Source organism: Fusarium oxysporum, chromosome VII, assembly GCF_013085055.1.
Source record: "Fusarium oxysporum Fo47 chromosome VII, complete sequence".
Lineage (NCBI taxonomy): Eukaryota > Fungi > Ascomycota > Sordariomycetes > Hypocreales > Nectriaceae > Fusarium > Fusarium oxysporum.
This window is the reverse complement of record NC_072846.1, coordinates 873728-894209: the sequence shown is the minus strand read 5'-3', so window position 1 is coordinate 894209 and position 20482 is coordinate 873728. Positions and strand designations below refer to the sequence as shown.

The following is a 20482-nucleotide window of genomic DNA, read 5'->3' as shown; positions in this document are numbered from 1 at the left end:
CTTTTGAGGTTTATATACCAAGCTGGCACGCTGTGGGTATTGGAGTATCCATACTTATTGCATGATAAACCACTTCTATTCTCACTCAAACAAGTCCCGGTTGCCCGACTAATGTGAAGACCCTAGCCACCAGCCCACCTCAGTCTCTGTTGTACAACTCGGGTAGTGCCATGAGCCCGACGATCCTGCATGTCCCGCGGAATTACATACAAAAACGGGAAGGAAGATGAGGGTATGCGGGGAAGTGTCTGGAGTGCATAACCTGTTGGTCAACTGGAAATAATGTTACGTCGCCATGTTGTTCTCATGTTGGTTCGCTTACTAGAATGTGAGGAGATGAAATTAGAGTCCAAATGTAGGAAGGATCTGCGAAAAAGCTTCTAGAAACTGCGCGATTTAATGTCAACCCTCCGAGAATACTGCACCCTTAGCTTTGCAGGGACGCCCACGATCGACCTACTCTATATAGTAAAGGGGTCCTCAACGCGGAGTATTTCCAGAGCTCCGGGTGGCTCATGTACCGGTAGCAAGTGAAGAACCTTATGACTTTTGGAAGCATTTGCGGTACACACTTTTTGATACAAATCCTGATCAATGTTTCATGCACCATCCGATTACATTGTCATGCGCCAACGACCCTGTCACATCGACTGGCTGTGGAAAAACCACGCAAGGTTTGGGGATGAATTGCCCTGACTAGCTGTTTCTGTTGTCGGAGCGACATACCATCCGGGCCCTGAAACGAAACAATCCCTGTAAGTATGACCGAAGGTGTGGCTAATATGGCCTTCTCATGGCATAAACACCTTTGTTACGGATGGAACATAGAGCTCCAGCCTGAGTTCGGTGGGTTTGCATTATCTTAGACACTTAGTTATGCAAGTTACTACTAGTTATAGATACTTACTTCACATTGTATATAATAGACTAATAGCTAAGGGGCAAGATAGAGTATACTATCTACAACCCCTCTTTCAGCAAGTAAAATAAAAAAGCCACTAACGTACATGATAAGCGAGTGGACCAGACAAGCGAGTGGACCAAATATCTGAACCTTCTAAATAAATATTACGATAGAAATACAACAGACAATCTATTTAATTAAATTTAATTACCATACTCATTACCAGAGGCCTCAATACCCTCCTGACAGGTCCTTGCATTATGGCCGGTCTTGCCGCAAGTTCCACAGCGCCGAACCCTCGGTCGCGCCGAACTTCCTTGACCACCACTTCTCGACGATTCGGCCAATACTTGCATATCTACATCCATCTGATCAATTAGATCCTGACCTTCCTATATAGCCATACTCCCTCTATTCTGCAGCCGGGTCCTTTTTGCCCTACGCCGCCGGCTAAGTATCTCATTTGCCTCTCGAAGATCATGTATCTCAGCTCGTAATAAGGTATTCTCATGTATTATTGCTGTTGTTCCCTTTGCAAGAGACTTTAAAGCTCCTAGAATTGACTCTGGGGAGCTGCTTTTATGTCTTCTAATTCGTCTCTGAAGATATTCAGACTGAGATCTAGCCTCAAGCAGGGCTGCCGTCAGATCAATCAAATCAGATTAGGGCCCAAATCTGATCTGAACTGATAAATCACCATTCGAATCTGATCTGATTTGATTGATTGATTGATATCTGATATGTCGTAGCTCACGTGAAGCTTCCCTCGGCCTCACGACCCCACCGTCGGATTCTAATCGGCCTTGTTACTCGAGCATAGACCTCCGAGAGTAATACATCCTCCCCTGACCCAGTTCTTCAGTAGCTGGATCGATTCAATGCTCGATCCAAGTAGAGAATGTCGCTGTGAGCTGACTGTAAGCTTCGCAAGACTGAATGCCCTCTCGCAGTCGGTTGACATGGCCGGAATAGCAAGAATATCCAGTGCAAACCTACTCAAACGTGGGAAAGCATTGCTATGGTCGATCCACCAACGAATGGGATCATCTACCTGTTCTGGTTCGAGCCTGTAATACCGTTCGAGTTCACTGCCTGTTGCCGAGAGCTTAGGTTGCCGGCTTTTTATCCACTGCTCAAACCTACTTTGTTCAGGTCGGGGCGTCAACGAAGGCGTGATAAAGACACTCTCAGAGGCATTATCGTCATTCTTCGAGTACCAACGCTCAAAATAGACTTTGATGCCGTCCTTTGCATCTCGAAGCCATTGTAGCTGTTCTGGGGAAGTCCAATTGGTCTCCAGCCACCGGAGTCCAAGGTCCGGATTCAGAACAACAGAGGCTGCAAACAGAGGCGACCGTCCGAGGAGAGTATAGTACTCGTTTAACTTAATCCAAGCATTGTTTATACTTGCCTTAATGCTAGCGCGCTCCTGACCCTCCATACTGGCAATATTGCTCACCGAACGAGCATCGTCTTGCAGGTAGTCTTCTCGGGAATGTACAGGAAGCGCATCTTCATTAAACTGTGAGCTGGCGGGTGGGCGAGCTGGAAGAGTCGTTTCGCGACGGCGGCGCAATGGTGTAATTTCGTATCCTTGAAGTCGTGATGGTAACCGTGACTGCCGTGAGGGTCGCTCCCGGATTTGTCCGACTGTCGGTGGCCGCGAAAGTGTTGATGTCACACCCATGGCCGGTCCAGCTTCCTCCCCCTGGGTTGTATACCATTCTTCCGCAGCCGGATCAGCAGTTTCATCCTCGTAGAGAACCTTCCAGTCTTCAAGATGTTCTAGGACAAACTCCATTCCCGTCATGACTTCCCAGAGCCGACCGTGACCCCCGCTTGTACCCCATCCCTGTGTTCTCATCGTCATATTGTAGACCGGCTCTAAGATATGACTAACTTCCCTGAGGACCTTCCAGTCATCAGATGTCAGAATGTCAGCCGTAGGAACCCTTTTTGAGGCGTCTGCTTCTAGCCCTAACTCCTGAATGAAGCTGTTGAGCTCAGACTGCTTGACTAAGGCACGCTCAATCATCATATAAGTCGAGTTCCATCTCGTAGCGTTGTTCTGTATGACTTCAAGCTCGGCAGTTGATTCTTCTGCAAGCTTATATGTGTCTACCTCCTCCTGCTCCCTTGCATGTGCTTTGAAAGCTTCGGTGCGTTGCGGAGAGGCTCGGATGAACTTGACGATATTGTGAAGCTTCCCAACTGGACCCTTGGCTCGCCAGTGTTCGAGATCTTCTTCAACCCGCTCTAACATGTCATAGGCCTCAGACTGAAGTTCGAAAGAAGCTGCATCATCGCCGTAGAGGAAGGCTTGGGCAACGAGGTTTAGAATATGACCGAAACATCGCATCCTTCGTGCCTCCGTGTCCGCTCGAGTTATCGAGGCATCGAGAGTTGTGTAGAGGTTTCGCAAGCAAACATCATTACTGGCCGCATTATCGCAGATCGAAACCCCTAGCTTACAATCGATACCCCAATCACGGACGACGTTTCTTATGGTGTAAGCGATGTTCTCACCGGCATGAGATCCGATCTGCCTCTTGAAAGCCAGCAGCCGGCTTTGATATGAGTGTCTCCGATCGATAAAGTGACCAAAGATGGAAATAAAAGCTAACCTGTTCGGAGAGGTCCAGAGGTCGAAGCTAAGATGTATCTGGGTAACAGCATTTTCGAGTTCCTCCTTGACAGCCGCTTTCTTTGAAACGAGTATGTCCTCTAGGTCTTTTTTGGTTGCAGTTCGACCCCAGGGCACCTGAGCATAAAGATCAGAGTCCAGCTGACGGAACAGCTCCTGCAGATAGGTACTCTCAAAGGTAGTAAAGGGGAGATTAGAATCAATGATATAACCAACAGAGAGCTCTCTAATCCGTGCCATCTTCGCTCGAGGAAGAAGGAGGGAAGAAGAAGCCGGCCGTTTCTTGGATCCATTTCTCTGGAGGTCGAGAACTGAAGGGTCACCAGATGAACCCGTTTCAAAGGTCTCGGTGATCCTGTGAGCTCTAAAAGCCGTTAGTGATAACCTGGAAATGGCAAGTACCACGAACTTGAAAAGATGAGCTGATGCCGATGATGTCGACTGGGCATTGAAAAATCGAGGCGCACCCTTATCATCGCAGAGCCGGCAACACCAGATATCTCCACTGGATGTATTGTCTTTCCTCAACTCTGCAAGGAACCAGCCATGGTTTCCGATCCAGCTTCGCCTGCCCCTACTTTTCCTCTTATCTAAGAGGCTTGCAATAACAAAACGTCGTTGGCCCCAAATGATCTTGTAAAGGTCATCAACGGACGAATCGGCAGTCGAGGCCAAAGTTAAAGCGGCATCATACTGCTTAGCGATGGCCTTAGACCGGGATCCGAGACGAGGAAATGCGGGTGGTGGCGGCGATGACGACGGGCTACCAGCAAGGCTGCCTTTTATAGCGGTCTCCGACATTGTATGTTGCAATCAGCAGGGGCTTCAACAGATTGAAACCCATCAGCCGAGATATGCTTCCAAACATTGAAGGATGTGTCGGCTTCTCTGGCTAGGGCTGTGTCGTACTGGGGCAAGAGGTAGGAAAAAGGGGCAACTTAACCAATTAATCTGCCTGTAGATTGCTCTCCAACCGAGCCCTGAGCGGGCTGGGGTTCAAAACCAGCCAATCGGCTTGACTCCGCCCTGTAGCATCACTACTTGTTAGGGAAGTGCCCCACTCTGAGGACCGGAAAATATGGATGATCCGACAGTTCTAGGGTAGTCATCTTCCTTTATAAGGATATCAGATATATCAGATGCACAGATGCTTGTATCTGAATTGATGGATCTGTTAGGATACCGTATTTGATCTGAATTGATTGAATTGATTGATATATCTGATTGTTAATCTGATCTGACGGCAGCCCTGGCCTCAAGCATAGTCTGTGGGGTCTTAGGTACCCAAGGGGTTGAGGGGTTAGTAACCTCCTTGGCAGGCGTTGGAGTCCGTAGCTGCACATCAAGCTTGGAGATCACATATTCCGGGTCAAAAGGAACTAGTCCAGCTCCTCTAAAACCTCCCTTGATATTTTCCTTAGTTATAGCAGCTTGAAAAGCGTTGTAAAAGGCTGGAAAGAATTCGGTTTTGGAAATATAGGTGATAGACCTTCTGATTAGACGGTCTATTTCTCGACCATATGCTTTTTTTAGCGGCCCAAAGCACCCGACATCAAGGGGCCGAAGCAGGTGGGAAGAATGAGGTGGCATACAGAGTGTGATGATATTGTTCTCCTCACAATATATCTCAAAGTCGGTCGAATGGTGGCTTTCGTGGCTATCAAGGATTAGAAGACGATAGCCACCAACTGATCGGTTAGTTGTACATCGATCAAAGTGCTTTAGCCACTTAAGACCCGTCTTATTATCCGTCCAGCCATTTTGGGTCGTGGCAATGGCCCAAGTGGCCGGGAGGTTGCTTTCTTGGTACCAATTGGCAAGGTGATATTGGCCTGCAACCACGATAAATGGATCGATTGCCTGGCCTTCTGCATTAATCGCTTGGATCGCTGTAACCTATTCCCGATTTCCAGGCTGTATTGATTTTGGTCTTCCTCGCCTCTCTGAGCCAGTGACAACTATACCGCTTGAAATCACGCCCATTATAAAGCCAGTCTTATCAAAGTTCTAGATATCATCCAATTGGATGCCATACTTTGTAATTACGTTCTGTATAAGCCTGAACTAATTGCGAATAACAGTCAGATCCTTACATTTGGCCCTCTGGTAGTCATATCTCCGATGAAAACATGTCTTAAGCTCTTTATATCGCTTGACAAAGTTAGAGGCCCAGCGCTTGCCGACAGGTGATGCGTCGCGATTGGCAAGTAATCGGTTAGCCATTTCTTTAATACTACGTAGTCGCGGGGGAAATCCTTGCGAATCTAGGTTAAGGATAAATCAAATAATAGCTTGTTCCTCTAGATCAGATAGTTTCCGTGACTTAGGTGTAGTGTTATATTGAGAAGAAATGCCATGGGTTCGGCGCCAGAGTGAACCATAGGAGGCCTGGTATATCTCAGCTGCGCGATAGAGACCCAATTCTGGGTTGTTTTGATAGGCCTAAAGCGCAAGAATGATATTTGCCTCTTTATTTGATTGAGACATGATTGATGGTTGAGGATCAATTGATTAAATAGAAATGTTATAGGGTGAGGGATTTTTGGTCCACTCACTTGTCTGGTCCACTCGCTTATTATGTACGTTACAAGGAAAATAGTTAAAAATATTTTAAAAATATATTATAGTAATATTAACTATACTATTATTAAAAATATTTTTGTTAGATTTTTGACTATTTATGTTATGTTATGTTATGTTATGTATATTTTTCGTCCGGGGGGCCGTCGGCCCTAAAAGTCTCCTAATGAAGCACAGGACGTGCTAAGCTAGAGAAATCGGAATATATCTACACACTAATTACAGAAATACTATTGGCTATAAAGGATTGGTCATTTGCAACGCGAAATTAGTCTCCCCCATGGCATCCAATTTCTGCAAACGCATCAGTAAACCGCACTCCATCCAGCATATCATCGGCATAAATGGCGCGTCCTATCAAGCCTGTTACCCATCAGCGGGATGACAAGGCGTAGCTGACATATTGCAGCCGCTTTTGGAGCCTGAAGGCAGGGAGGCTGAGATCAGCCTGTGTATATGGCAGTCTGAGGCTGCCTTGAAGTAGTCCCGGCCAGACGAGGGGCGCTGCAACGCCCTTCATCTGGCCGTGAGCATATATAAGAGAAAGAAAGGAAGGTAATAACAGAAATACGTGGAAGATAAAGAAGGAATGAGAGTTGCGAGTGCTTCTCTTGTTATCGTCGCCTAATAGCGAGGGCAAATCTTGCCAAAGAACTCACTGTCCTTGTATAGGTCGATAAACTTGGTGAAGTCTTTTCCTACTGCTAGATTGACTACTGCATTCGGCGAGGGTGCTAGCCTCAACCGATGGCGCGGCGGTACCTTTCTGCAGTAGAAGATGTGATCCGGTGCTTTGCGTCGGCCGCATGAATAGACCAGGCGTGCGTCGTCGTAGTCGAATCTCTCATAATACGTGGCGAAATCCCCATGAAGGGACCTCGCTGCCAGCAGATGGTGCAAGGCTGCATGCAGGAGCAAGAGCTCCGGCGGACAGCCTATGGTTGCCTTGAGGTTAAGTCTGTTGTACTGCTTAGGGGCGGAGGTAGACTACTACGCCTCGAATGCTTTTTTTGGTTTTTGTCTTATGATCCTTTGCAAATAAGCCAGCGTTAGTTAAGTATCTTCGGGCTTAGGGAGTGATGATGCTGCTTTTGCCAGTTTATCGGCCTGTTTATTGCCGGGAATGTCGGTGTGTCCTGGCACCTAAAGGACCTGGACGGCTCCCTGCGATATTGCCAGAGCCTGGAATTCGAGAAAGACGTCTTAGGAGGAGTCGGAGGGTGTACCTCGCAGGCAAGTGGCGGCCGCGAGGTTATCTAGGCAGATAAAGATGTTCTGTGTTACTGCACCTTGCAGGTTTAGGGCAGCCTTCAGGCCCTCCAATGCCCCGGTAGCTTCAGCGTCGAAGACCTCGGCAGGTCTAAGGCGACCTGATCCGTCAAAGACTATGATATTGTTTTGGCGAATGGTAAAGCCGTAGCTGGCCACCCCTTCTGAGGACAGAGAACCATCGGAGTAAACAACTAAGGTGAGCGAGTCGAGAGACTCGACCCAGCGGATAAAGGCGAAGGCCGATTTCTCTTTCGATGCTATCTAGAGCAGAGGTATCTGTTCTTTATAGATAAGTTTAGGCCGCGTATATGATGCCAAGAGTTCGTCTGTGCGTCGAAGACGTGTCCTAAAGGCGTTTTCTATCTATATCTGATATCTTCGCTTGATGAGGTCATGGTAAGTAGGTTGGTGTGGCCGGCGTGGCAGGCGCGTTCGGCCTGCCAGAGGGTAAGCTTTATCTAACGATTTAAGTCGTGCGGAGAATCTAAGTCGCTTTACTTCGAGCAGTTGGTCGACTGGTGGTATACCGCTTTCTCTTTGTAGGATGGCAGTAGGTGTTATCTTCCAGACAGGTAGTATAGTTCTCATCGCCTGGTTCATGGCTTTGGTCATTATTTGTACGAGGTGCTGATTACTGGATAGTAGGTCCTTCGTGGGCTGGTTCCACCGTGGCCTGGTCCTGCCCGGGTACCACGCCTCGGAGCCGTGAAGCAGCACTGGTTCAACACATGCTCTGACGGCACTTCGAACGGCGCTCAGCCGAGGGCCGTGTATCGTATTAGTGAGGCCCCGTAGATGGTAGGCCACTGCCTTCGCTTTAGCCGCCCACTTCTCGACATGAACTCGGAACGATAGTCTGCTATCCAACCAGATACCAAGCCAGCGTAGAGCTGGTTCAGGGTATTTCCCGACATCGCCGTGGCATACTGCCGGCGCAGTCCTGAGTTTGCTGCGGGAGAAATGCATGACTTCGGTCTTCTTCGTGTCGAAGGACACGCCATTCTCCGCGCCCCATCGCACCATCTCGGCGATGGAACTAGATGCCATGGCAGAAGTCTCGTCTACTGTGTCGCCTATCGACAGGATGGCCGTGTCGTCTGCATAGCCGAAGCGACCCTGAGGGTTCCCTAATTGATAGATTGGCTCAGTGTAGAGCAGAAAGAGGATTGGCGATACCGGCGACCCCTGAGGGAGGCCGCACTGAAGGGGAGAAGAGGGCGTGACTGTGTCTTGGTACCTGACACGCGCCGACCGGCCGCCCATGAAGGAGCCGGCCCAGCGAGCCAGATGATTAGGCCAGCCCTGCTCACGAAGACGAGCCTGTTGCGTAGGACAGTGTCGAACGCGCCTTGAATATCCATCGTGACCAGCGTGGCCACCTTCTTGCGCGCAAATGCCTCCTCAATGTCGTGAACTAGGGCGGCTACGAGGTCTATCGCAGACCTCTTTGGAAGCGCTCCAGCTTGTTGCGGGTGAAGAACTCCATGGTGAATGCATGCCCACGCGAGACGGCGCGCGACTAACCGTTCCAGTCCCTTGCCGAGATAGGTCGCCAGGCTCGCGGGGTCGTCAGGTCTCTGCGTCCAGGTTTGGCGATCATAACCACCTCGGCCGCTCTGAAAGGCTTTAGGTGGTGGCCCATGGCCAGGCATCCCTCGAAGAGGCGGCGAACGTGTGTTCCGATAATATACCATACTGCTGTGAGGAGCTTGACTGTGATGTTATCTGCCCCCGGCGATGTATTCCCGGTGCGGAGGGTCGCATCCTGTGCTTCTTCCAGGGAGATTTCCTGCGGGAATGGGATCGTTTTGCGAGGGCTGACCTCGATCCAGGGATCTTGGATATCGTCCTCAGCAGTCCGACGCTCTAGAGTCGCTCGCCGGAGCGCGTTGGCCTTGTCGAGCTGGGTTTCGTAGACCACGTCGTCCACTTGGAGTGGAGGCGGTTGGAAGGCTCCTGGCGATCTCAGCCATCGGACGGCCTTGAAAACGGAGCTGCTATCTGAGAAGCTGTTGATTAGGTTCCGCCAATAGAGCCTTTTGGCGCGGCGGACCACACGATGGAAATCTCGCTTGGCTATTTGAACCTCTTGGTTGAATCCGAGAGGGTACAGCCTTCTGATCGCCCGATACCCAGCAGCAGCAAGGGCGCACTCTTCGGTCCACCACGGAGCGTTGCGTGCCCCCTTCCTCGCAGGCCGGCCCGCTGCCTTTGCTGCTGACTGCAAGAGGCTCACTAGTGTGGATGCGAGCTCGTCTAGTTCTAGTGGGCTCGAGGCGGCGACGGGGATCGCCGTCGATCCCAGCTCTACGATTTCGACGAAGCGCTTGAGCTCATCGTCTGTTGTTACCCGGATTTTGCCTGGATGTGTTGGGGCCGGCTCGACATTTGGGAGCGTTAGGCTAAGGGTAAAATGATCAGAGCTGGTGGCAAGGTGGTCCTCGACATTAGCTTCAGCGTGAGGTACATTCGAAAAGGCGAGGTCGATGGTGTTTCCATGTGGGTTTGTGGGGATGTCTGAGGTGTTCAGCAGGCCGAGGCCATTTTCCGATGCCCAGGAGGCAATCTCGTGGCCGCGGTTCGTAGTTGGGCCTGTCTGCCATGTATGATGTCTAGCGTTGAAGTCGCCTGCCACGAGGCAGCGATCAGGGATCGGCCATTGCAGCAAAGTATCCAGCGCATCCCTTTCGTCGTTCTGGCGATAGAAGTTGACTACTATTATATCGTTGACTGTAAGCCACAGGATATCGCGGCTTTGGTATGGTCGATTCTGATCTGCCGAGAGCTTAGAGTCTCGGCGGACGTACGTCATGACTCTAGGTCGAGTGGAGTTGCTGTTCCAGGCTTCGACTGGAGAGTAGGTGTCGTATGCAGGATGGGTCTTGGTGAGGCAGCGGGAGTTTGCCGTTGTCGTCCATGGTTCTTGGAGGAGCACGATGTCGTATCGTTCAGAGTCTGCCAATGCAAGGGCACAGTCGTGGACCGGGGGAATCTTGCTGACGTTGGCTTGAAAGACCCTGAGGGTCTTTTTCTTGCATCTTTGTGCTCGCGGGCGCCTACTCGTGCCCATGATCGTGGGGACGCATGATCAGGACGATGCGGCGCTTCCTTGGGGACCCGGGTCTTGGGTGCTCGGGTTCCTCCTCTGCCTCGGGGGTAGTGGCCACCATGATGCAAGACGGCGCTCTTGACGCGGCCGGACTGGGAGCCCGAGGGCTCGATCTTTCTAGCGACCTGGTGCTATCCTGCTGTGGGGCGTTTTGCTGTAGGTCCGGTGCGTGCCATTGCGCTTCTGCGTTGCGCTGGCGATATGTTTCAGCGCCCACAACTCGGATATGGTCCCTCTGTTCTTTGGTCAGCCGGCGGAAAACGCCGTGTACCTTCTTCGGGCGAGCAGGGCAGTCGGCGGAGTTGGCGCTGTGCGGGCCGAGGCAGTTGGCGCATTGCTCGGGGGCGGTACAGTCCCCGGAGTCGTGGCCGGCGGCCTTGCCGCAGCGTTTGCACAGGGGGAGTCGATGGCAGGTACGCGACGGGTGGTAGTCCAAGCATACATTGCACTGCCTTGGCCGGTCGGTTTTCTTGATGAGCCTTGCTGGTCGGCTGCTGAAGGGGCGCCAGTATTTCTTGACTGGCTCCAGGAAAGATACAAGTAAGGTCTTCGTTAAGGGGTTGTCAGGTTGGTGCCGCGCGGGCCGTATGTTGACGGGCTTCTGCCCTGTCTGGATTTCTATTTCTTCGTCCACGGCTGCGTCGCTATCCGCTTCGTTGCCATAGAGGTCGGTCAGCTTGCGAGGGTAATCTGAGACTAGGTAGGTAAACCACTCCTGCCTAGTCTCTACGGCGGCGGCCCCTAAGTCGGGTGCCCATTCGGTCTGTCTCTGCACGAGGAGATCACGGGTGGTTATGTCGGCGGCAAGCACGGCCCATCCGGACCTGACTTGGAGTACGCGCGGGATCTTGCGCGGATCCACTCCGAGTTTCCGGGATATATGGGCCCGGATTGCGTAGTCGTTGTGGGCCCTAGCCGGAGCTTCGGCGTCCAGCCGGATGAAAACACGGAGGTCCACTCGGAGTGGGGCGCCTATCGTCGGTTGTCCCTGGCGATGAGGGGGCTGTTGTTGTTGACGTTGTTGTTGATGGTGTCGGGGCTGGTGGGCAAGGGTGTTGTTTGCAGCCGGAGGCGAGGCCGCGACGATGCTGTAGGTAGGCGCCGGAGCAGATTTGGCGTCAGTGAGCGCCTGATTCCAGGAGTCTAGGAAGCTGTCGGCAAACTTTTGAGCGAATTCCCGTTCAGGCCCAGTGGTGAACTGTTTCGCTGCTTCTTCAAATTTAGCGCAGAAGGCCTGAAACACCTTCAACTTGGCATTGTACTCCTCCGCACGGTCGCGTGCGAGCTTAGTGGCTGCTTCAATAAGGGAGACTGGTTGCTGTTCAGTAGCCGGAGCTGTAACGGGTAAAAGGATGAGCTTGAAGAGGATTAGGGTAAGTGGCCATTAAAACGTGCTCTCCATTCTATTTCGAAGTAACCAATCAGAAATCATTTAAAATGCACGGTATCCCTGTTGCTTGCTCATGAGCCAATGAACGCTTGTGTACTTGTAAGTACCCCTGCAAGTATCCACAGGCGAGGCAAGCCGGTCGCGGCTTGCGCATAGAGCCTTGAGGAACGAAGAATGGCTAGGGCGCCATTGAAGGCCAAGAGCCTGGTATGGAGATTTTTATTACAAGTGCTATTCCCAAGGTTGCGTGGGGTCGTCTTATATTTTCCGCCCGGAATTGTCTTTGGTGGCTTGCATCTGTCCAGGGTATCCTGGTGGCGCATGGCACGTTATGCACCGCGACATCAAAATAAAGTCTAATGAGTCCAATGACAGTTTGAAAGGGTGACAAAATGAGGGCATGGGGAGATAAGCATGATGAAACATTCCCAGAATTTTATTATAAAACAAACAGCAATCACTCGAGGCCTTCATTCAAACAGAAGATGCATTGCGTCCTTAGAATCCTTACTGTCATTGCATTATGGCCAGCTGCTCAGTTCGCTTTGAGTTTTACTGCGGCGAGACTCAAGAGCTTAGATACACCCACGACCTTCCCCGCAGTCTTGTCAGCGAGGCTCAGACTGCAGGGCAAAACGCCGGCTATAACAATCTGTTTATGACTGCAGTGCAGCCTTTCATGAATGAGCATGAGGCGGCGTGTCGTGCCGCTTCAAAACCATTTTGCGAAAACTGTGGGTTATTTGCAATGAGCATCTTACAAAGCCCCATGTCTTGGCTTCACGTGGCGGAGGATCCCTTCGTTGGCATCTGGGTCAGTCCCGTTTGCGGGAAAGGGGGATGTGAGACGCGGATACGGCAGGAAATCCAGGATACAATGGGTGAAATTGTTCAAGAGGATCCGGACCGAAGGCGCAGTACTTGCATGGAAATTTTGCCGTGCAAAGTATGTGGGACAACGGAAGGGACCAAGAGATGTGGTCGGTGTAAAGTTGTTGGATACTGTGGGAAAGAGCACCAGAAGGCTGACTGGAAGATTCACAAGAAGATTTGTATTCACAAGGGCGGTTAACGTGGCTGAAAAGGTATGCTTTGTCCCCGTCCTTTGGAGAGACATCGAGGGTCACTGCTGATGTTGACCAGCGGGAAGGAGATAGTGTCAACTTTTTCATCTTTTGGAGAGATGGCCATTCTATTTTACAAACGACAGTTCCTTTGGATATGTTCTTAGTCAACTTCTAGCTATTTCTTTTGGGGGCCGGGGGGGGTGACGGGTGCGGTGAGGTTTCAGGGTATTGTACCAAAACGAGAGGTAAATTTAGGCTGTTCTATATATATAACTTACCGGTACTAGACGATATCCGTTCGATATTGGATTGTTCCCGTGTTGAGATGGAGGGTGACGTAATGGCTCCCGAGCTTACCTATTCTTGACAGCAGCAGTGTGGTGCGCGAAAAGCCAACGGTGCGACTGTCCTCCTCAAAATTACGGAGGGAGGCGGAGGAGAGCGCAGCGTTGGGTTATAGGTGGTTAAGGGGACTATTAGCGGATCGCCTGGATGCGCAATGTCGTATTAAGGAGCATAATCATCATCCAGAAGCGAAATCGCGCAACTAAAGAGAGTCAGACGCGGAAGCATTGTAATCTACCGTCCCGCCTGGAGTCATCAATGTCGAGAAGGCAGCAGCAGGATGGATAGTCCAGCGGCGAAGCCACATGAGACGGTTGCTCACGTGGGAGCCTGCTCGTCGTCAGCTGGGGACGGACAGGAGCGTAATGATGTAAGCTTGTGGGAGAGAGAGCAGGGACATGAGACGACAGGGGGTGGCGTGGATGTGGTAGCAGCTGCCGAAAAGGAGCCCAGCGCACAGGGCAAGAGGTTGGGACGGTCATCAAGATACGATTCACTGGCGAATGCAGCATCAACGTTCCGACAGATTCTGCCTAAGGAGTCTGAGGTTGAAGATACCGTATGGAGGCAGCATGCGGAAGCAATTGCAAGGTCGTTGCCCAGAAGACGTCTGCGAGGCGGCATACGGTCTAACAGAGCACGGAAGTCTCATGATACGGCCAATAGTGGAGGTTCCGCGCGAGATCAGCCATCGGGTGAGCTTGAGAATGGAGAGCTTCGAGGGACGGGGGAAGTTTCTGGACTGGGGACGTCGGCATGGCAGCCCCCGTTGCCCAAGGAACATGGCGCACCGGAGGCGGCGAATTCTGAACCCTCGCGCTTTCATCGACACTTCTTGCCTCAGGAGAGGGGCCCTGAAGATGATGAGCAGGGTGATACGGCGGCGGTTAGCGACGCTTCGCTCTTTCGACGGAATGAGGCACCCACTGTCCGGATTATCCAGCCCAAGCAATCAGTATCTGAAGACATTAGACGAAGAGAGCTAGCAGCAGCAATTGCAGGGGGTTTGCCCAAGAGACGTCGGCGAGGGGGTCGGCCGCCGAAAGCAAGACCAGACACTAGCGGCGTCTCCAACACAGAGGGTTCGGCGCAACATCCAGTGGTGACTCAGGCGCGAGATGAAGGAGCGGCCCGGCCATGGAGAGACAAGCCCACTAGACTAACGCAGCCCCGGGGGCGGGGAAAGAGAAACCGCCATTCTAGCCAAGACGAGCCTCCGAGGAAACAAGCCCGACCTGGAATCCGAAGCCGGAGAAGACGGGAGTTGCAGGCCGAAGACCTGGCGAGCGTGTTGCGCTTCTTGGAGGAGGAATTTGCCGTTAAGGAGAGTCTGTCTAACGAGCAGACGTGGTGTACGCCAATACCACATGAGAGAAAGGTGTTGACCGTCCGAGCCTTCTACAAGGAGTTCCACGATGTGGACACTTTGCCAATACGGACTTGCATGCTGTGCTACCGTAAGCGCACGAAAAAGGAGTTGAGAGATGTGACGTGGGACCAATGGATGTCGAGCTGCGTCGAAAAGGACAACTGTTCGCCATTTTCATGTTGGAGCTGCTTTCCCGTGGGCGAGACCTTCTCGGCGTGTGCGGAATGCGCTCGCTGCCTGAGGCGGAGTGTTCTGTCGCCTGCGGCCCAGCTTCACAGGCGTATTCGGTGTGAGCATATGTTAGGGCCTCACGCCGGTTGAGGAGAAGCTTATCGCGCTGAACTCATGTTACGGGTTCGTCACAAGGTACAGCATTGCGAGCACCCAGAAGCAGAGTGCGCGGTATCCGAAGCATATCAAGGGCCACATCACGGTGTTTCCGAACAATATGCAGGAGCTGGCCACCAAAGTGCTCCCCCACCCGCTCGTCCAAGTTATGGAAGAGATCCATGTCTCGTGGCAGGGTGCGGAGAAGCCAGCGCCAAGCGACCTGTCCGGCTTATTGTCGGTGAGGCGACGAGTCGTTGAGAGGGCGCTCGTCTGGCTGAAGAAGAACAACCCGCATTACGCTGAGATCGAGATTAACGCGGCGGAGATGGAGAGCTGGGGGCGCGCCGCCGCATGGGGTGCCGCCGCTGAACCGGAATCGGTGGAACCTGAACATGGAGGCGGCCTTGTCGTTCCAGGTCCAGCAGCGGTCGATGATGCGAGTCTTCATCTCCGAGCATAAGTGGAGGGAAGGTCTGCCGACCGAGGAAGAAGCCATCATGATGCTGAACCAGGGCGACGACAGTGCGATACCGGTACCAGGCGTCTTCATGTTCGTGCCAGGGATGCCCGTCGTCGTGAACCACAATACCCATCAGGGCTTGAAGCTTGTCAATGGGGCCAGCTACACTGGGCTTGACGTCATCCTCGACAAGGCGCACCCGGGCCATCGGATCTCGGCCGATACGATGGTCCACTTCGGGCCGCCGGCGGGGATAATACTGGAGTCGGAGACGACAAAGAACTTCCACTTCGTGGGAATGCCGCCCGACACAATCCTGTTGACAACCATGAGCGTCAGCATCCGATGCCAGCGAAAGCGGCCGTGGCAGCAGAACGACGTCAGTCGGAAAGGTTTGCCCTGTGCGGCGGCCTTCGCGTGCACAGACTACAAGGTGCAGAGCAGAACGCTGGAGCGCGTAGCCCTGGAGCTGCGGGGGACGAGGACTACAAATGTCGACGGACACATAGTCCCCGCGCAATGCGATCCGTACAGCCTGTACGTGCAGCTGTCGCGGTGCCGGTCGCTGGACGGCATCATGCTCATTTCCAAGGTGCGGGAAAGAGATCTGGTGGGCAACCGGGTCCCACACGAGATGACCGTGGCGCAGGCCAGACTGGAGGAATTGAGCAACAAGACTGTTCAGGAGGCTCTGCAATGGCCGGATGACGATTTTCGAGGACGAAAGACGTTGCCTTAACCTTAAGAACCTTAAAAAAAAAATTATAAAAAAAAAAAAAAAAAGTGTCGCATAACACCCATGTGAGCGGATTTAACGCGGCCCGTTCTTGGGCCGCGTATCCGGTTTCACATCTGGCCTGTCGCATAATCCGAGCTTAAATAGCTGTGCCCGAACACATGGCTGTTCGATTTCTTTTGTTCTTTAGATAATTCTCATCAATCAACGGGCACCGCCTAGGATGCTTTTCACCCAACTGTCTGACAAAAAGGTATCAGAGGTAAAGTAAGAGGCACGTGCGAAGTCACGGGTTGCGAGGGAAGAGACAGAGAGAGAGAAAAGAACGGGGAAAAAGGGGGCAGGAAACCAAGAGCCATGTGGAGTCAAGACCAAAGACCAATAGGAGAGCAGATACTAAACCCAGCCGATACGAAACCGACCAATCAGAGGGGGTTTTCAAGCACATCGGAGGGAGGGAGTCGAAGGGCGGGGCATAGAAACCTTTCGTTCCTCAAGGCATGAACGCTTGTTTAAAAGTCAACACCCCTGCAAGTATCCACTTGCGACGTCCTGACTGATTTGTGATATGGTGGACAAGAGTCGCTGCATAACTGATTGATGTTTGGCACCAACCGACACCCCTGTACAGCATGTGATAAATCCTATCGAGTTGTGTGATTCGCAACTGCCGTCGTTTTAATTTAACTTAAACATGTAATCAGACTCATTTGGAGAGTCAGCATCGCAACTGAATAATTAAGGAATTCCAATCACGGCGAAAAAATGAATAATCAAGTCAAAAGAAGCAAGCCCTTCGTTCAGTATGGGTCGTCGAGCCTTCACAAACCCTTCCAAGGTCGAAAGCGAACGCGAGCGTGCGAGGAACCGGCGCTGTCGACAACAGCAGAGACATCAAAGCCTGGTTCGTCAGGAGGGTTCTGCTTACCCTGGTATCCGCGTGATCAACTCTGTGCATGGCCAGGTGCCACCTGAGGATGCGTCGCGTAACAGTCTGATGCACACTGGCACTGCAACTACTTTGCCAGCGTGCCAGACAGTACCTCAATTACGGCCGTGGATAGTAAGTATACACATCTATAGTCTCCTACGGTAAGGTTCTTTATATGAGGTCTCTCAACGCTGTGGTAGTGTCCTTATTAATATTTGGTGAAGGCATTGTAGAGCGTCGAGGTGTATTAAACTCGTTGGGGCAGGATAAATTAATGACGGATAGCGATGGTCGACAGTCCGTGACGCGACGCGAATTGACGACAGGCCGAAACTTTGGTCACAAGGTGGCAACAGTGCGGCAGAATTTGGTACATACTGCTGCACTAACAGGCAGGACTTAGGCCAAGAAGAAGCATTAAAAGTGCAGCACCCCTATCAATTGCCTTAATTAAACAGAGAGTTAGTTATGCCAGTTAGCAGTAAGATCAATTAAGCAAAAGCAAAAATCAGGGATTGGTTAGGACTACGAAGAGTCAATGTTGGTTACCCCTGTCAGGGGCTGGGAATAAAAGCAAGGATCACCTGCCACTAAAGCATATTAAGATAAAATGATAACCAACTTGGCGCAAGAAATGTAAACATACTTCTGTCTCGTCTATTTTCATTCGATTTTCGCGTCTATTGGACCAGCCATTCCGGATCTCGCATACACATCCCCTCGTCACCAGTTGCCATGCCCCAAGGATAGGAACTTTGACATATGTTTCCTCTCATCCTAAGCTCTCAACGTTGTCTGCCACAGGCTAGGATAGACGGGATTATCGCCAATTTGGACCTGTGCTCCATCGACATTGATCATTGTCATCTTGAGCCATCCGTACGCCATGGCCACCCTCTTGGAACTTCCTGAGGATGTGATCCACTCGGTAGCGGAGCTTCTTCCCGTCGACGATTTTTTCTTATTGCGGCTGTCCTGTTGGAGGTTGAATGCAATGTCCCTTCACGCCTTTATACGAGTCTATTTTCAGACTTGTTATGTGATGCTTGAAGAACACATCCTGCAGACTCTTATTTCTATTTTATAACATGAAACCTTCGGACCTGCCGTATGTGCGCTAGGATTTTGCACTGAGCATCTTTTGGAGATGGATGATGAGCAAAGTAGAGATTTTTTTGCTTTTCTAGAGGCAGGTTGGGGGCGTGGATATCCGTGTGAAGAGGAGTTTGAAGAGGAGTTTGAAGACGAAAGCGATGAGGACCTTGAGATGGAGGAAGATGATAAAGAGGACTTTTGCGACCGCGTGTATCGTGAACGGCTCGATGACCAGAAAACACTTCTCCCTGGGCACGATATCATTTACCTTGCGTAAGCAATGACGGGCCTGTCTAACTGCAAGGCGCTCATTCTCACCGATGCCCGGATCCCTTGGGGCGCGAGTCGGGCTGAAAAGAGAGGTGGGCAGCGAGCTGTCAAGGGGCTTTCATCCTGATAATGTTGAGGATGAACAGCTTGTGCAGCGTATATTGCAAGTCATGCTTAGCGCGGTGGCCAAAAGCGAACTACCTGTTGAGAAACTTGACTTCTACCTTGGTTATGTAGATGAGCCAAAAAGCGTCAACCCCATCAGCCCCCAACTGCTTGACTGGCCAGTTTATGTGTCACCAATTGCTTGGACGCTCACCAGCCTGACTTCCCTATGACTGCTTATTTCTCCATTCTATAAGAACAACCATGCTTGTGGCTGGGAGAAGAGAGCCATGGGATTTTTTGACCTCTTCCTTCAGCTGTTGCACTTCACGTTGGCATTTGATGACGAATTCGATAATCACACAGTATTTCCAATCTTTTCGGAACTGTTGAAAATACCACAATTGCGGGTAATGGAACTCGCCCGATTCGAAGCCACAGCCGCCGAATTGACCAAAATGCTTTTACGGCACCAGTCGACGCTTGAGGAGATAACATTGCGAGAAGTGAAGATGAACGAGGCTGGGAGCTGGACTTCTGTATTGAGCACCGTCAGGGATATGCCTTAATTCTACAGCTTTACTATGAAGCAATGTTTGATCGGAGATTGGTTCTTTATGGACGTGTCGGATGAGATAGATGAGGTAGTCTCTATCAAAGACAGGGAAAGGATTGAAGAGCTTGCGGCCCAGATAGAAATTGTAAGTGCTGAGATGGCTGCTAAGTGAAGGCTGGATCTTGAAATTTGGATGTCGGTTTTTCAGCCTGAAGGACTTACCATGCAGTACCCACCTACCGGCAAGTAAAAAAAAGGCAATTGATAGGGACGCATCAAGAATTGATAGGGGCGCATCGTCCTTAGGGACGCTCCAGCTTTGCAGCCTCTGATTCGCCAGTCACTTTTTTGTTAGTGCAGGCAGGATTCTGCCGACGCTCCCGAAGTACCCGACCTCAGCTCTCTTTAATCTAAATGAGCAGATGATCGAACATCAGTCTCTCAACCATCAATCATTAGGTCTCTCGTCATGCTCCAATCGGAGTCACCTCCTAGCTCAGAGAGCGATTCAAGACGTCACGCCCGAAGCCCCAGTCCTAGCTGCGAATCGCATTCTCGAAAACGACAGCGGCAGAGCCGGCAAGCTAGTTTCAGCCCACCAATACTCGCGAGCAGACCACCTTCAGCAAGCAGTACTGGAACAAGTGTCGGCCGGTACTACGGAGCCGGCGACGGAGATGCAATCGAAAACCTCTTTGCATCTTACCCACGGATATTCACGACCGCGCCACAGCCCCATGGGTCTCAAGGGCTTCATGAGCCACTATGGGAGCTCCGCTTTGATCACGAGATATACCTTTCAAACGATTTCCCATCTCGGGGAGGACGACCGCAGCGGGTCAGAATACCTATACCAGGCCCAGAAACAGACATCTTACCTTCCTATTTCCCCCCTCAATCACCACAAGAACAGTCGTCGCCCGCAAGGGCCGAATTCCAATCTGCCCTTGAGCTCGTGCAGGAAGTAATCGGGACAGACCGAAGACTGACACTTGAACTTGCCCAGTCGTACGAACGAGTACGCCAATGGCGAGAGAGATGGGGTTGGTCACCACTCAGTTCAGATGCGCTCGAATCCCCTCCTCCCTACTCCCCGCCTCGAGAGACGTCCAGCCGGCCACAATCCCCTGAAGAGATCAGATCTTCATCGCATAGGATTTCCTCATCCCCCGCCCCGGATGCAATCCCGAATCCACCGATCCCAGGCAACCCATTCCCAACAGTCGAAACTCTCCTTGACTCAGTCAACGCCTTCGCGAAAGCTAATGGATTTGGCTTTGCAAAGCACAACGGCCGCTCGTATAAGGGGAGGAAGATCC

The 20482-nt window shown here is 51.4% G+C and overlaps 5 protein-coding genes across 5 annotated transcripts; all 5 read left to right on the top strand.

Annotated features, from left to right (window-relative positions):
- Positions 1-12422: 12422 nt before the first annotated feature.
- Positions 12423-13307, top strand: FOBCDRAFT_139665 (uncharacterized protein; the record flags this gene model as incomplete). The annotated part of the gene is made up of 2 exons (XM_059608059.1): positions 12423-12845; positions 13254-13307. 2 exons carry the CDS (start codon positions 12423-12425, stop codon positions 13305-13307), a joined length of 477 nt encoding a protein of 158 aa, XP_059467485.1.
- A 284-nt stretch (positions 13308-13591) lies between these two features.
- FOBCDRAFT_186196 (uncharacterized protein) lies at positions 13592-15789 on the top strand (the record flags this gene model as incomplete). The annotated part of the gene is given in 5 exon segments (XM_059608615.1): positions 13592-13673; positions 14046-14377; positions 14498-14768; positions 14837-14967; positions 14985-15789. The coding sequence occupies 5 exon segments, from the start codon at positions 13592-13594 to the stop codon at positions 15468-15470; spliced, it is 1302 nt and encodes a 433-aa protein (XP_059465315.1). The 3' UTR covers positions 15471-15789.
- Positions 15574-16209, top strand: FOBCDRAFT_241627 (uncharacterized protein; the record flags this gene model as incomplete). The annotated part of the gene is made up of 2 exons (XM_059610379.1): positions 15574-16080; positions 16120-16209. The coding sequence occupies 2 exons, from the start codon at positions 15574-15576 to the stop codon at positions 16207-16209; spliced, it is 597 nt and encodes a 198-aa protein (XP_059465314.1).
- An 802-nt stretch (positions 16210-17011) lies between these two features.
- FOBCDRAFT_321294 (uncharacterized protein) lies at positions 17012-17623 on the top strand (the record flags this gene model as incomplete). Its single annotated transcript, XM_031195099.3, has 2 exons — positions 17012-17269; positions 17541-17623. The coding sequence occupies 2 exons, from the start codon at positions 17012-17014 to the stop codon at positions 17556-17558; spliced, it is 276 nt and encodes a 91-aa protein (XP_031028953.2). The 3' UTR covers positions 17559-17623.
- A 90-nt stretch (positions 17624-17713) lies between these two features.
- On the top strand, positions 17714-19358 carry FOBCDRAFT_227460 (uncharacterized protein). Its single transcript, XM_059609752.1, has 5 exons — positions 17714-18176; positions 18273-18505; positions 18591-18795; positions 18865-19158; positions 19198-19358. The coding sequence occupies exons 1-5, from the start codon at positions 18024-18026 to the stop codon at positions 19333-19335; spliced, it is 1023 nt and encodes a 340-aa protein (XP_059465313.1). The 5' UTR covers positions 17714-18023; the 3' UTR covers positions 19336-19358.
- Positions 19359-20482: the final 1124 nt, after the last annotated feature.

Excerpts from the sequence above, each read along its gene's own strand:
- FOBCDRAFT_227460 (XM_059609752.1), top strand. The coding sequence starts at position 18,024 with ATGGCCACCCTCTTGGAACTTCCTGAGGATGTGATCCACTCGGTAGCG. Across the intron at positions 18,177-18,272 it reads TCTATTTTCAGACTTGTTAT|CATCTTTTGGAGATGGATGA; the intron begins GTGATGCTTGAA and ends TTTTGCACTGAG. Across the intron at positions 18,506-18,590 it reads CACGATATCATTTACCTTGC|AGAGGTGGGCAGCGAGCTGT; the intron begins GTAAGCAATGAC and ends CGGGCTGAAAAG.